At 44.4% G+C, this 16693-nt stretch overlaps 1 protein-coding gene across 1 annotated transcript in view; it reads left to right on the top strand.

Annotated features, from left to right (window-relative positions):
* LOC147112359 (protein eyes shut homolog) overlaps positions 1-16693 on the top strand; it is a 378050-nt gene that overhangs the window by 316889 nt on the left and 44468 nt on the right. The window contains exon 9 of the mRNA XM_085996557.1: positions 11093-11237. Within this exon, the coding sequence (XP_085852683.1) occupies positions 11093-11237 (145 nt within the window). The remainder of the gene's footprint in view (positions 1-11092; positions 11238-16693) is intronic.

The raw sequence follows: 16693 nt of genomic DNA, 5'->3' as shown, positions 1-16693 counted from the left end.
ACCACCTAGGGGAGGGAGGAGTAAAGAGTGGGGAAAAAAATCAACCAATATCACGATCTCAGAGCTACTGTAATCAGTGACAACAATAATAACAACTTGCATTTATATAGCGCCTTTAATGTAGTAAAACATCCCAAGGCGCTTCACAAGAGCGTTATCAATCAAAATTTGACACCGAGCCACAGTAGGAGATATCAGGACAGATGAGCAAAAGCTTGGTCAAAGAAGTAGGTTTTAAGGAGCATCTTAAAGGATGAGAATGAGGTAGAGAGGTGGAGAGTTTTCGGGAGGGAATTCCAAAGCTTAGGGCCAAGGCAGCAGAAAGCACGACCGCCAATGGTGGAGCGATTAAAATTGGGGATACTCAAGAGGCCAGAATTGGAGGAGCACAGATATCTCAGAGGGTTGTGGGGCTGGAGCAGGTTACAGAGATAGGAAGGGGCGTTGCGAGATGTGGGAGCCGGTGGACCCCATTGAGGCTCACGGTGATTACGTCTGTGACAAGTGTCTGCTGCTACAGGAACTCCAGCTCCGTGTTGATGAGCTGGAGTCTGAGCTTCAGACACTGCGACACATCAGGGAGGGGGAGAAGTACCTGGACTCTGTGTATCAGGAGGTGGTCACACCTATGAAGTTAATTAATTCAGATGTAGCCCATGGTCAGGGACAGGACGGTGTGACTACGAGTGAGGCAGGTACGGGGATCCAGGAGGTAGTGTTGGAGGAGCCGCAGCCCTTGCTCTTGTCCAACAGGTTCGAGGTTCTTACTCCCTGTGGGGACAGGAGCAGGGACTGCAGGGAGGATGAGCAACCTGGCCACAGCACCATGGAACGGGGGGCCATTCAAGAGGGGGGAGTAAATAGAAATGTTGTAGTGGTAGGGGATAGTATTATTAGGGGGACAGATAGAGTTCTCTGCAGCCAAGAGCGAGAGTCCCGAAGGCTGTGTTGCCTACCCGGTGCCAGGGTTAAGGACATCTCCTCTGGGCTGGAAAGAAACTTGCAGTGAGAGGGGGTGGATCCAGTTGTCGTGGTCCATGTTGGTACAAACGGCGTAGATAGGACTCGGAAGCCGGTTCTGTTAAAGGAGCATGAGCAGCTAGGGGTCAAATTAAAAAACAGAACCTCAAGGGTAATAATCTCTGGATTATTACCTGAGCCACGAGCGAATTTGGCTAGGACAAATAAAATTAGAGAGTTAAATGCGTGGCTCAAAGACTGGTGTGGGAGAAATGGGTTTTGCTTCCTGGGACACTGGCACCAGTACTGGGGCAGGAGGGAGCTGTTCCATTGGGACGGGCTTCACTTGGCCAGTGCTGGGACTAGAGTCCTGGCAGATCATATAACTAGGGCTGTAGAGAGGGCTTTAAACTAATTAGTGGGGGGGAGGTTCCTAGAGAGCAAATAATAAAAATGACAACAGAGAAGGTCATAGACTTAGGTAGCAGTGGGGAAATTAAAAACCAGAGCATGTCAGGAAGGGGCAGAAGGTGTGGAGTAAAAGGTAAAGTAATAAAAAGGGCAAAAGCAGGAACTAAGTGTCACAAAACATATTTGAAAGTTCTCTATCTGAATGCACGTAGCATTCGTAACAAAATAGACGAGTTAATGGCACAAATAACTACATATGGGTATGATCTTGTGGCCATTACAGAAACATGGCTGCAGGGTGACAATGCCTGGGAATTAAACATACCAGGTTATTTAACGATCAGGAAGGACAGGCAGGAAGGAAGGGGAGGTGGGGTGGCTATGTTAATAAAGGAAGGAATCACTGTAATACAGAGAAATGATATTGGGTCAAAAGATCAGGATAATGAAACAGTTTGGGTGGAGATAAGGAATAATAAGGGGAAAAAAACACTAGTGGGCGTAGTCTATAGGCCTCCGAACAGTTGCAACTCTGTTGGACGGAGTATCAATCAGGAAATAGTTGAGGCTTGTAATAAGGGAACATCTATAATTATGGGGGATTTTAACTATCATATTAATTGGACAAATCAAATTGGGCAGGGCTGCCTTGAGGATGAGTTCATTGAGTGTATTAGGGATGGGTTTCTTGAGCAGTATGTAACTGAACCGACCAGGGGGCAAGCAACCTTAGATCTGGTCCTGTGTAACGAGACAGGATTAATTAAAAATGTCCTAGTAAAGGATCCCCTTGGAATGAGTGACCATAACATGGTTGAATTCCATATTCAATTAGAGGGTGAGAGGTTGGATTTCAAACAAGCGTGCTAAGCTTGAATAAAGGAGACTATGAAGGTATGAGAGCGGAATTGAGTAGAGTGGATTGGGAAAATAGATTAAAGGGTAAGACGATACATGATCAGTGGTGTACATTTAAGGAGTTATTTTACAACTTCCAAAAAATATATATTCCACTGAGAAGAAAAGGGTGTAAAAGAAAAGACAGCCATCCGTGGCTAAGTAAAGAAATTAAGGATAGTATTCGACTAAAAACAAGGGCATATAAGGTAGCCAAATCTAGTGGGAGGATAGAGGATTGGGAAAACTTTAAAAGACAGCAAAAAATAACCAAAAGATTGATTAAGAAAGGGAAGATAGATTATGAAAGTAAATTAGCAAAAAATATAAAAACAGATAGTAAGAGTTTTTATAGTTATATAAAAAGAAAAAGGGTGGCTAAAGTAAATGTTGGTCCCTTAGAGGATGAGACCGGGAAATTAATGGTGGGAAATATGGAGATGGCAAAAACACTGAATGAATATTTTGTATCAGTCTTTACAGTAGAAGACACTAAGAATATCCCAACACTGGACAAACAGGGGGCTATAGGGGGGGAGGAGCTAAACAGATCAAAATCACTAAGGAAGTGGTACTCGGTAAAATAATGGGACTCAAGACACATAAATCACCTGGACCTGATGGCTTACATCCTAGGGTCTTGAGGGAAGTGGCGGTAGGGATTGTGGATGCATTAGTAATAATTTTTCAAAACTCCCTGGACTCAGCAAGGGTCCCGGCAGACTGGAAAACTGCTAATGTAACACCCTTATTTAAAAAGGGCAGTAGACAGAAGGCTGGAAACTATAGACCGGTTAGCCTAACATCTGTGGTAGGTAAAATTTTGGAGTCCATTATTAAGGAGACAGTAACAGGACATTTGGATAATCATAATTTAATAGGACAAAGTCAGCATGGTTTTATGAAGGGGAAGTCATGTTTGACAAATTTGCTGGAGTTCTTTGAGGAAGTAACATATAGGGTGGATAAAGGGGAACCAGTGGACGTAGTGTACTTAGACTTCCAAAAGGCATTTGACAAGGTGCCACACAAAAGATTATTGCTTAAGATAAAAAATCACGGGATTGGGGGTAATATTCTGGCATGGATAGAGGATTGGCTATCTAACAGAAGGCAGAGAGTTGGGATAAATGGTTCATTCTCAGACTGGCAATCAGTAACTAGTGGTGTTCCGCAGGGGTCAGTGCTGGGTCCCCAACTCTTTACAATCTATATTAACATAGAAACATAGAAACATAGAAGATAGGAGCAGGAGTAGGCCATTCGGCCCTTCGAGCCTGCTCCGCCATTCAATGAGATCATGGCTGATCATCCAAATTCAGTACCCAGTTCCTGCCTTCTCCCCATATCCCTTGATCCCTTTAGCCTTAAGAAATATATCCAACTCTTTCTTGAATATACTTAATGAACTGGCCTCCACCGCCCTCTGTGGCAGAGAATTCCACAGGTTCACCACTCTCTGGGTGAAGAAATTCCTCCTCATTTCAGTCCTAAATGGCTTACCCCTTATCCTTAGACTATGACCCCTGGTTCTGGACTCCCCGGCCATCAGAAACATCCTTCCTGCATCTAGTCTGTCCAGGCCTGACAGAATTTTATAGGTTTCGATGAGATCCCCTCTCAATCTTCTAAACTCCAGTGAGTATAAGCCCAATCAACACAATCTCTCCTCATACGTCATTCCTGCCATCCCAGGTATCAGCCTGGTGAATCTTCGCTGCACTCCTTCCATGGCAAGAACGTCCTTCCTCAGGTAAGGCGACCAAAACTGCACACAATACTCAAGGTGTGGTCTCACCAAGGCCCTGTACAACTGCAGCAAGACATCCTTGTTCTTGTACTCGAACCCTCTTGCTACGAAGGCCAACATACCATTTGCCTTCTTAACCGCCTGCTGCACCTGCATGCTTACCTTCAGCAACTGGTGTACAAGAACACCCAGGTCTCTTTGCACTTCCCCTTCTCCCAATCTATTGCCATTCAAATAATAATCTGCCTTCCTGTTTTTGCCACCAAAGTGGATAACCTCACATTTATCCACATTATAGTGCATTTGCCATGTTTCTGCCCAATCACCCAACCTGTCCAAATCGTGCTGGAGTTTCACGACATCCTCCTCACATCATATCCTCCCACCCAGCTTTGTGTCGTCTGCAAATTTGGAGATATTACATCCAATTCCCTCGTCCAGATCATTAATATATATTGTGAACAGCTGGGGTCCTAGGACCAATCCTTGCGGTACCCCACTAGTCACTGCCTGCCACTCGGAAAACAACCCATTTATTCCAACTCTTTGCTTTCTGTCCGCCAACCAGTTCTCTATCCAAGTCAATACCTTGCCCCCAATCCCATGTGCCTTAATTTTGCACGCTAATCTCTTATGCGGGACCTTATCGAAAGCCTTCTGAAAGTCCAAATACACCACATCCACTGGTTCTCCCTTATCTATTTTACCAGTTACATCCTCAAAAAATTCCAGTAGATTGGGCAGCACGGTGGCATAGTGGTTAGCACTGTTACCTCACAGCGCCAGGGACCCGGGTTCGAATCCGGCCTCGGGTGACTGTCTGTGTGGAGTTTGCACATTCTCCCCGTGTTTGCGTGGGTTTCCTCCGGGTGCTCCGGTTTCCTCCCACAGTCCAAAGATGTGCGGGTTAGGTTGATTGGCTATGATAAATTGACCCTTAGTGTTAGGGGGATTAAAATACGTGGGGTTACGGGGATAGGGTGGGATATGTGTCGGTGCAGGCTCGATGGGCCGAAATGGCCTCTATCTGCACTGTGGGGTTTCTGTGATTAGTCAAGCATGATTTACCTTTTGTAAATCCATGTTGACTTTGTCAGATCCAGTCACTGCTTTCCAAGTGCTCTGCTATTACATCTTTTATAATGGACTCTAGCATTTTCCCCACTACCGATGTCAAGCTTACCGGTCTATAATTCCCCGCCTTTTCCCTACCACCTTTTTTGAATAGTGGGGTAACATTATCTACCCGCCAATCCATGGGTACCGTTCCAGAGTCTATCGAGTTCTGGAAGATGACCAGCAATGCATCTACTATTTCTAGGGCCACTTCCTTAAGTACCCTGGGATGTAGATTATCAGGCCCTGGGGATTTATCAGCCTTCAGTCCCATCAATTTTCCTAACACCATTTCCCTACAAATACTGATTGCTTTCAGTTCCACCCTTTCATCAGACCCTATGTTCCCCGGCATCTCTGGGAGGTTATTTGTGTCCTCCTTTGTGAAGACAGAACCAAAATATGTATTTAGTTGGTCTGCCATTTCTTTGTTCCCCATTATAAATTCCCCTGATTCTGACTGCAAGGGACCTATGCTTGACTTCACCAATCTTTTTCTCTTCACATATCTATAAAAGCTTTTACAGTCAGTTTTTATGTTCTCTGCAAGCTTACTCTCATATTCTATTTTCCCTTTCTTAATTAATCCCTTTGTCCTCCTTTGTTGAATCCTAAACTGCTCCCAATCCTCAGGATTATTGCTTTTTCTGGCCCTCTCCTTGGACCTTATGCTATCCCTAATTTCCCTTGTTAGCCATGGTTGGGTCACCTTTTTTGTTTTATTTTTATGCCAAACTGGGATGAACAAATTCTGTAGTTCATCCATTCGGTCTTTGAATGTTTGCCATTGCCTATCCACCGTCAACCCTTTGAGTGCCATTCCCCAATCAATCCAACTCGCTCCTCAGACCATCGTAGTTTCCTTTATTTAAATTGAGGACCCTAGTCTCCGAGTCAACTACTTCATTCTCCATCTTAATGAAGAATTCAATCATATTATGATCGCTCCGACCCAATGAGCCTCGTACAACAAGATTGCTAATTAATCCTTTGGTTGATTAACGATTTGGAGGAGGGGACCGAGTGTAACATATCAAAGTTTGCAGATGATACTAAGATGGGAGGGAAAGTAGTGAGTGAGGAGGACATAAAAAACCTGCAAGGGGACATAGACAGGCTAAGTAAGTGGGCAGAGATTTGGCAGATGGAATACAATACTGGAAAGTGTGAGGTTATGCACTTTGGCAGGAAAAATCGTAGAGCAAGTTATTATCATAATGGCAAGAAACTGGAAAGTACTGAAGTACAAAGGGATCTGGGGGTCCTGGTGCACGAAACTCAAAAGGTTAGTATGCAGGTGCAGCAAGTGATTAAGAAGGCCAATGGAATGTTGGCTTTCATTGCTAGGGGGATAGAATATAAAAATAGGGAGGTATTGCTTCAGTTGTACAAGGTATTGGTGAGACCGCACCTGGAATACTGCATACAGTTTTGGTGTCCATACTTAAGAAAAGACATACTTGCTCTCGAGTCAGTACAAAGAAGGTTCACTCGGTTAATCCCGGGGATGAGGGGATGGACATATGAGGAGAGGTTGAGTAGATTGGGACTCTACTCATTGGAGTTCAGAAGAATGAGAGGCGATCTTATTGAAACATATAAGATTGTGACGGGGTTGGATCGGGTGGATGCGGGGAGGATGTTCCCGATGATGGGTGAAACTAGAACTAGGGGGCATAGTCTTAGAATAAGGGGCTGCTCTTTCAAAACTGAGTTGAGAAGGAACTACTTCACTCAGAGGGTTGTAGGTCCATGGAATATGCTGCCCCAAAAAGCTGTAGAAGCTACATCATTACATAAATTTAAAACAGAAATAGACAGTTTCCTAGAAGTAAAGGGAATTAAGGGTTACGGGGAGCGGGCAGGAATTTGGACATGAGTCTAGGTTCAGATCGGACATGGCCCTGTGGGTAGCGGAGCGGGCCCAGGGGCCATGTAGCCTGATCCTGCTCCTGTTTCGTGTGTCTAATTCTGTTAGATTCAGGAGATGGTTCTGTGATAGTAGATTGGCGGTTAGGATCAGATCAGCCATGATCTTATTGAATGGCGGAGCAGGCTCGCGGGGCCGATTGGCCTACTCCTGCTCCTATTTCTTATGTTCATATGTTCTTATGTGGCCATGGAGGGATTTGAAGTAAAGGATGGGAATTTTAAAATTGAGGTGTTGCTGGACCGGGAGCCAATGTAGGACAGCGAGCACAGGGGTGATGGGTGAAAGGGGCTTGGTGCGAGTTAGGACACAGTTTTGGATGAGCTTAAGTTTATGGAGGGTGGAAGATGGGAGGCCAGCCAGGAGTGCATTGGAATAGTCAGGCCTAGAGGTAACATAGGCATGAATGAGGGTTTCAGCAGCAGATGAGTTGAGGCAGGGTGGAGACGGGCTGCTGTCATGTACAAAGAGACTTTACAGAGAGTTGGAGAAAGTGTAGATACTGAGCAGTAGAGACAAAGGGGTCGATTTTCATTGACCCTTGGAGTCAGGATTGGAGGCGTGCGGAGGGTTAAAGTCCCGAATTCGGGGGTCCGGACACCATCCCGCCCCCAATCCGCCTCCATGTATGTTTCAAAGGAGGCGGGTACCCACCCCGCACTGGGACCCGCCTACCCGAGGCGGGAAGGGATTAGTGCCAATTAACTGCCTGTTAACAGGTAGTTAACAGGCAGTTTTTAACCTAATCCCTATTTTAAAGCTTGAAGTGTGGGATTCACGACGGCTCCAAACCACACCAATTTAGAGGAGTCGGGCCATCGGGTTGAAGGACTTGGAGGGGTCGAGATGTCGGTGTTCAGGTGAGTGATGGGTGCATGAGTGCAAAGGTAAGTGTGTTTGGTGTGTCTAAAGTGTGTAAAGAAGTTTAAATTACCTGTACTTACCTTTACAGCCTTCCTTCCTCTAGGTTTCAGGAGTCTATCATCTAACCGGCACAGAAAGCAGAATGGCTGCGAACTGTCAAAAGTGACAGCCTGCAGCTTTCTGTACCGGTGAGATTTCTAACTGAGTCTGTGTAGAAGGATTCAGGTTAGAAGTAAGACTGTCAGCGTTTGACAGCTTCAAACAGCTGTGAAACACTGATATTTCATCTGTCAAAACGTCTTGACAGATGAAGTTACAGTCTGTGACGTCACCTGTTGCCGGGTGGCCCTTAATTGGCCTGCTGAGCCCGCTGGGCGGGCTCAACAAGGTCAATCAAGTTAAAATCGCGTGGATTGCCCGCATCTCGATGGAGGCAGGACTACAACCCCGAAAGTTGTAGTCCCGCCTCCTTCCCGACTTCTGAATGAAAATCACCCCCAAAGGGTTTGGAGAGGAGGGCAAAAACACAATAAGAAGGCTTTTGAACACAGGGAGAAAGGCAATAAGGCAGAGGGCTTGAGGGAGGGAGTTCCAGAGGGCAGGCAACAGTGTTGGAACAAACTAGGGTCACCAACACTCCAGGATTGCCCCGGAGTCTCCAGGAATCAAGGATTAATCTCTTGAACACAGCTGTGAGCAACCCGGGAGAATAGGAACATTAACATTTCCTTTGAACACTTTTGTTTATTAGTCACAAAACAATTTGGAGATGGGGAATAAAATGCTGTTTGACTGAGTGGAAGTGGGAGGTCATGTGATGAAACCTCCAGGAATGCATTCAACCAGAGTTGGCAACCCTGGAACAGATGAAGTGGGGAGCGAGGAGTAAGCCAGTGTCAGAGGCCCAGAGAGTGCCTAGCAACCCTTTCACCCTTCATACACCCAAATGCAGAATCTCATGCAATGTGTTTGAAACAGTGGGTCTCTATTTGATGCTTCAGAAAGGTTCTACTTGCTCAGGCCTGTGAGGCAACGAAGTGATTATTTACAGATTTTGCCCCGCTATTGAGTGAAAGAACAGTCTTTGGAAGTAGCTTAGAGCCAATCAGAGGCAACTTTACCCGTGTGTGGCCCACCTCTAAAATGGACAGTAGGATCTGAGTGGCAGAGAAAATAAGGTAAGAAAAATGTATTTAAAGCTACTTATTGAAAACAAAATTAGAATAGATATTATTAGTTTTTTTGGTTGAAAAGATTGTTGAAATAATAAAAGTAGAATAGAAGAAAATAGGGAAGGACTGATAATAGAAGAATGGAAATTAGGGTAAGCAGAATTGTGTTCCAAATTTATTTTAGGTGTTGCAATTATTTTGAGGTGTTTAATATTATTAGGTTGGGCTCAAAGCACAGTAATGCAAAACTGTCCAGCACAGGAGGGTGAAATGACCTTGGACCTGCTAGCGGTCTAAGGGTTAATGGTCCTACATGCAGCACAATACATTGAACATCAGCGCACATTTTTCCGTGACACCCAAATTCATTGTGAAGTGAGCGTGTATGAAATGAAGCTTCCTTGCTTCTGCTGGAGTTCCTTGTCAAACAGTTGCAGACAGTCTGGAAGAAAGAACAAGCGTAGCCTACATTTTTTAGTTTGTAACTGAACCAATCAAGTTATGCTAAACCTTTATAAATCACTAGTTAGGCCTCAGCTAGAATATTGCATCCAATTCTGGGCACCACACTTTAGGAAGATGTCATGGCCTTGGAGACAGTACAGATGAAACTCACAGAATGGTACCAGGGATGAGTGACTTCAATTATGTGGAGGGACTAGAGAAGCTGGGGTTGTTCTCCTTAGAGCAGAGAAGGCTAATTGGGAAATTTAATAAAGAAAGAAAGACTTGCATATATATAGCACCTTTCACGACCTCAGGGAGTCCCAAAGCACTTTACAGCCAATGAAGTACTTTTGAAGTGTAGTCATTGTTGTAATGTAGGAAACGTGGCAGCCAATTTGCGCACAGCAAACAGCAATGTGATAATAACCAGATAATCTATTTTCGTAGTGATGTTGATTGAGGAATAAATATTGGCCAGGATACCCTTGCTCTTCTTCGAAATAGTGCCATGGGCTCTTTTATGTCCACCTAAAAGAGCAGACGGGGCCTCGTTTTAACGTCTCATCTGAAAGACGGCACCTCCGACAACACAGCACTCCCTCAGTACTGCACTGTAGTGTCAGCCTAGATTTTTGTGCAAAGTCTCTGGAGGTGTTCAAAATTATGAAGGGTTTTAATAGAGTAGAGAGGGAGAAACTGTTTCCACTGGCAGGAGGGTCGATAACCAAAGAATACAGATTTAAGATAATTGGCAAAAGAACCGGGGTGGGGTGGGGTGGGAATGATGAAAAATGTTTTTACGCAGCGAGTTGTTATGATCTGGAATGCACTGCCTGAAAGGGTGTGGAGGAAGCAGGTTCAATAATAACTTTCAAAAGGGAATTGAATAAAAACTTGAAAGGGAGAAAATTGCAGGGTTATGGAGAAAGAGCGGGGGAGTGGAACTAGTTGGACAGCTCTTTCAGAAAGCTGGCTCATTATTTTAGAAAGAAAGGTTGGTATTTTTTTTTAATTGGATGAGGTCGGAGGTAATGTGGAACATTCAGTGGCAGTGTGCTGCAATGTAAAATTCCCACCAGGAATCTGGAACATTCCACAAACTTCGTAGTACTTGACAGGTACGGGCATGAATTAAATTGACAGTACCCAAAAGGATGCTAAAAGTCAGGAATTACCACAGGAGTACCTTGAAAATAGGAAGCTCAGGGGAAAAAAAACAAGCCATTGCAATGGTGAGTTTGTTAGTGGTGTGTTTATTGTTTCCTTTCCAGCCCCTGGTGATTTAAGTTAACAAGTAGCTTTTGAGATTGGAATCCTTCCAAACATTGTTCCAGCTTCATTTATTGCTGAGGAAATAGTCTACAAAATAATGCGTCAAGGCACCTGAGAGAATGATCTATCCCTTTGCAAAGTCAAAGGTGGCCATTCTGGGCATTCTAATGCGCGCGCTAGGTTTCCTGAAAAATCGGGCAGGACAAGGAACTGTTAAAGGTCTCACGGGGATTGTTTCATCCAGAAATGTAAAAAAAAACTGTTTGTTTTAAGGTGGACGACCAAAGGAATAAAACTAGCACTTCCTCCGGGATTTTGATGGGCCTCAATGTTTTCAGCCAGTTTTACGTGGGAGGCTACAGCGAGTACACCCCAGAACTCCTGCCAAACGGGACACATTTCAGCGGCGGTTTCCAAGGTAACCCTCTCCTAATTCTGCTGGTCGGACTTTCAAATTAAGTTTTGTGAAAACTGAACAGAAATTCGGTAAAAAATGGCCGGGTATTTTGTTCCGTCTTTAAACACTAGATTGAATTTTTTGCTGGGGAAATCTGACTTTTTTTTTTATCCAAGAAGTGCTTTGGTCAAAAAAAAACCTGAGAAAATAGTCTGAAATATAACGGGCCGGATTTTGCGGTGGATAATGATGGCGAACTGTCAGCGCTCACCATCATTACCCCTCTGAAACGAACTGTAAATTCACGGTTTAGCACATGCTAGCAGTTGATTCAATCCTGAAGTGAAATACTACATTTAAAGTTAGAAAGATTTGCAATTTTTCCAAAGTGACAATGTACCAATAAATTTGAAAGGAACTTTTTTAATAATCTGTGCTGTTTAAGTATTAAAACTATATATTGGCTCGGATTTTGTGGTGGGTAATGACAGTGAACTGCTAGCGTTCGCTGTCATTATCCCTCTGAAACTGACTGTAACTTCAGGATTTAGCGCATGCCCATCTAAGCGTGGATCAATTAATCAAAACAGAACCCCCTCAAATAGTTTACACCGAGTCTACAGCACAGAAACAGGCCATTCGGTGCAATAGGTCCATGGCGGGGTTTATGCTCCGCACCTCCTCCCACCTTATTTCATCTCACCCTATCAGCATATCCCTCTATTCCTTTCCCCCTCATGTACTTACCTAGCTTCCCCTTAAATGCATCGATGCTATTCGCTGCAGCTACTCCTTATGGTAGCGAGTTCCACATTCTAACCACTCTCTGGTAAAAGAAGTTTCTCCTGAATTCTTCATTGGATTTATTCGTGACTATCTATTTAGCAACTCATTTCCAAGATTCAATCATTTCTTTTAAACACTCAAAGCAAGATGTATTTTAATGATTTATGGAGAGTGACAGAGAGAGTTAGAGCACGGGTTGCCAGTAGCATCATGTGAGTGGATGAAACTTTCTCGCCCCACTCTGGCACGGTCTCAATCTGAGCTCCACCTAGGGATACCAACCCTCCAGGGGTCTCCAAAAATTGGGGATTAATCTCCAGGATACTGCTGCAAGCAACCTGGGAAGTAAAAAATCATAGGGGTGTTAAAATAAATTGTGATTCATTTTTTTGAATACTATTTTTATTAGTTAGAAAAATATTGGAGATGGGAAAAATTGGCTGTTTGACGAACAGTCAAGATTCATCCAATTGGGTAACAAAAAGTTTGTTCGCTTCCCAGGTGTCGTGGGAAGACCGTGCGCCATAAGGATTCACGCGTCTTGTGACCAATGGCAGGAGCGTGGTGGGCGGGGTGGTTGGAGGTGGGAGGTCATGTGATGGAACCTCTTGGAATACATCCAACCAGAGTTGGCAGCCCTAGCTCCACCTAATGGGGTGGGATGGGGAGCTAGATGCTACGAGTCCCTTGATGAGAGGATGGAAGTTAGACAGAGGGTAGTTCAGTCCCAGTTGGCAACTGGTTCCTCCAAGCAGCTGACCAAAGGAAGCACTGCTCTGGGGCAGGCATCCTTTTGACAGCAGCAGTGTGAGATCAGGCAATTCCCAATGCACCATCTCACACCGACTCTGGTTGACACTAAATTGCTCCTCTAAAGTGGCCTGTCAAGCCACTCGGTTGTATCAAACTAGTACAAAGAATAATTGCAGTGGCTTAAGAAGGAGGCCCACCACCATCTTCTGAAGGACAATTAGGGATGGCCAGGGACACCCACATCCCAAGAATGAATTTTTAAATAACCGTATAAACCTGGCAGAATCTCTAAGGCCAGTATCCAAGAGGTCCAGTTGTCCTTGTGTAACTCTTACTTTTAATGGTATGTTAAATAGCATTTTAACCTGAGGTTTGATACAAGGCAATTGAAAAGGCTCTGGGGTCGATTATAACCTCCTGTTGGCTTTAGGCGGGTGGGGGAATGTGGCAAGTGCAAAACACACTCGCTGGCCTATGTTTGAGGCCTGGGTTTTTTTTCTAACTCCCAGGCCTCATCGACACACTGCCCATCCGAAACGGGCAAGCACCAGCTGGCCGGTGGGCATGAGAGAAGGCTCGGGCATCGCCAGTAAGCAGTGCAGGGGGTGTCGAGAGGGTCTCGCGGGAGGGGCGGCGGAAGACCCACACAAGGGGAGGGCATGACTTTCCTCGTGAGGCCTGCAGGACCACTCCTGCTCCTCCAGGCCTTAAGAAGGAAAGTTTCCCACTCACCTTCAAGGGCCTGTACCCAACAGCTGCCGATGTTCCTTCACGTAGTGGTTACCCTGCTCAGGCCACGGCTAATATGCAGTCGGGGTCCCATTGCCATAATAGAACACCCATTGCATTAATTAATGAGGCTCCGGCTGGCTTCTAGTAGCTATCCAACTGTGGTAACCAGTTAAAATTGTGGCCAGCAGGATTCCAGCAGAAATGGAGCGGTAAGTTTCAATTCTACATTTTAAAGCCCCTCCCCCTACCACCTGTACCCACTGGGTGGGGTGGGTTAAAAATGACCCCTTCGTTCCTTTCAGTTAAAACGTCAGCTGTGGCTCAGTGGGTAGCACTCTGGTCTCTGAGTCAGTTAGGAGGCTGTAGTGTATGTACTTTGCAGAAGGAACTATATTCTGCAGCCCCTGTATACTGCAGTACCAGTAGTGACCACCCCTGTATATAAGCCTGTGTAGTAACTTTGCATAGTTAGTTCCAGTTTGTCTCCACTCAGTAAAGACCTGTTATAACCAACTCCTGCAGTCCGTGTCTCAATTACACACGGACATAATAGAGGCCAAAGGTTCAAGTCCCACCCCAGAGACTTGAGCCCATAATCCACACTGACACTCCCAGTGCAGTGCTGAGGGAGTGCTGCACTGTCGGAGATGCCGTCTTTCAGATGAGACGTTAAACCATCTGCTCTCTCAGGTGAATGTAAAAGACCTTATGGTAATATTTGAAGAAAAGCAGTGGAGTTCCCCCCAATATCCTGGCCAATATTTATCCTTCAACCATGATCTGGTCATTTATTTTATTGCATTTTGTGAGGACTTGCTGTGCGGTAAATGGCTGTTGCATTTCCCTACATTACAACAGCGACTACACTTCAAAAGTACTTAATTGGCTGTGAAGTGCTTTGGGACTTGAAAGTTGCTATATTAATGTGCATTTTTTCTTTAATATATTTTTATAATCATTTACTTGATGGGGAATGCTTCCTTGTGAGAGGGCTGGCATTTTACAGGGTCAGCACTGAGTTTTATTGTACTTGCTGGAATTGTGGAAATTCAAAGCATCCATTGTTTATGGAGTTGCAATGCTGAGATACTGGCCCTGAATCTTCCACCTACAACCACAACAACAAACAACAACTTGCATTTATATAGCCCTTTAATGTAGTAAAAGGTCCCAAGGTACTCCCCAGCGTCCTGGCCAATATTTATCCCTCAATCAACACCACAAAAACAGATTAACTGGTCAATTACCACCTTGCTTTTTGTGAGAGCGTGTGTGCAAATTGGCTGCTGTGTTTGTCTACAATGGCTACAATTCAAAAATACTACATTGGCTGTGAAGCACTTTGGAACATGCTGAGGACATGAATGCAAGTATTTTCTTTCTCTCTTTCCCCATACACAAAGATAAAGGGAACCTTTTTTAGGGTGCTGCTCAGAGAAACCTAGTTCAAAGTCACAGTAATTGGCCTAACATAAATCAAGTAAAAAATAATTATGGCTTGAGGCAAAATGGATCACTGCTGCTATCACGGAGACAATAATTTCATAGAATCGTAGAATCTTACAGTCGGCCCATCGTGCCTGTGCCGGCTGTTTGAAAGAGCTATCCAATTTGTCCCACTCTCTCGCTCTTTCTCCATAGCCCTGCAAATTTTTCCTTTTCAAGTATATATCCAATTCCCTCTTCAGTTACTATTGCATTCCAGATCATAACTCGCTGTATCAAAAAAAATTCATCTCATCTTCCCCCCAGTTCGCTTGCCAATTATCTTAAATCTGTGTCCATTGGTTACTAACCCTTCCGCCCGTGGAAACAGTTTCTCCCTATCCACTCTATCAAAACCCTTCAGGATTTTGAACACCTCTATTAAATCTCCCCTTTACCTTCAGTGCTCCAAGGAGAACAATCTCAGATTTTCTAGTCTCTCCACATAACGGAAGTCCCTCATCATTCCAGAGTAAACCATAAGCAATGAGAAAGCAGCTCAGCCCGGTATTTATGATATTGAAGGTACATTCGCTGAAATATGCAGTTTCTGCACTTAAGGTGAATGATTTAAATGAGAGTGTATTACTGAATATGTTGCTCAAATGTTGCTCTTCAATTTGAGTAACAGTCCTTTGCATTGCCGGAGGAATGAATTGAGGTTGGAGATGAAGTGAGCTGGATGTCCAGATGTTAGGTGACAGAAAATGAGAGTACGAATGTGGTTGAATTGTTTTATGTATAATTTTATTTTAACTGGCACATTGTCGAAGGCTTTATTGCAGTACTTTTGAATCAGCCTCACTGGCGCCAGTCAAGGAATACTGCTTTGGAGTTTCCCAGATTGTTTAGTGTGTATTGGCACCAGCCAGTGTGCTACTAAGCCATACAGACTCACAAGGTTCCCGGTTCAATTCCTGGTCCAATTCCCGGTCTGTGCAGGAAAGCATTTGGAATGCTGCTGTTACCCTTAGCCCCCAGGGTAGTGAGAGGAAAATTTAGCCATGGTTACAGTGCATAGAATTATATCAAATGTACAGCACAGAACCAGGCCACTCAGCCCAACTGGTCTATGCCGGTGTTTATGCTCCACACAAGTCTCCTCCCACTTCATCTCACCCTATCAACATCATATGCTCCTGAGTGACCCATGATGGAAAGAGAAAAAGGAGGAAGATTGTAAGGGTGGAGAAGGAGTTATAAGAAAAAGAAGTACTGGTCCTTTATCTAACTTCAGATGTTCATCAGAGTCGTGATGAACAATTCCAGTTTCAAGCAATAGATGTTCACACGTTGCTTCATATACTGCATAAAATTACCTTAAATAGGCTTCAATCAGTCAGAACCTGCAGCAACTGGATACACCAACGGGAACATAGGAACAGGAGGAGGCCATTCAGCCCCACGAGTTATCCCCGGTGTCCTGGCCAATATTTATCTCTCAATCAACATAACAAAAACAGTTTATCTGGTCATTATCATATTGCTGTTTGTGGGAGCTTGCTGTGCACAAATTGGCTGCTGCATTTCCCACATTACAACAGTGACTATACTCCAAAAGTACTTCATTGACTGTAAAGCGCTTTGAGACGTCCGGTGGTCGTGAAAGGTGCTATATAAATGTAAGTCTTTATTTATTTATTTCTTGAGCCTGTTCCGCCATTCAATTAGATCATGGTTGATCTGTATCTTAACTCCATCTACCCGCCTTGGTTCCATAA

The sequence above is a fragment of the Somniosus microcephalus genome, chromosome 9 (genome assembly GCF_052327205.1).
Source record: "Somniosus microcephalus isolate GS21.2 chromosome 9, FLI_Smic_1.0, whole genome shotgun sequence".
Classification (NCBI taxonomy): domain Eukaryota; kingdom Metazoa; phylum Chordata; class Chondrichthyes; order Squaliformes; family Somniosidae; genus Somniosus; species Somniosus microcephalus.
This window is presented reverse-complemented; position numbering and strand designations above follow the sequence as displayed.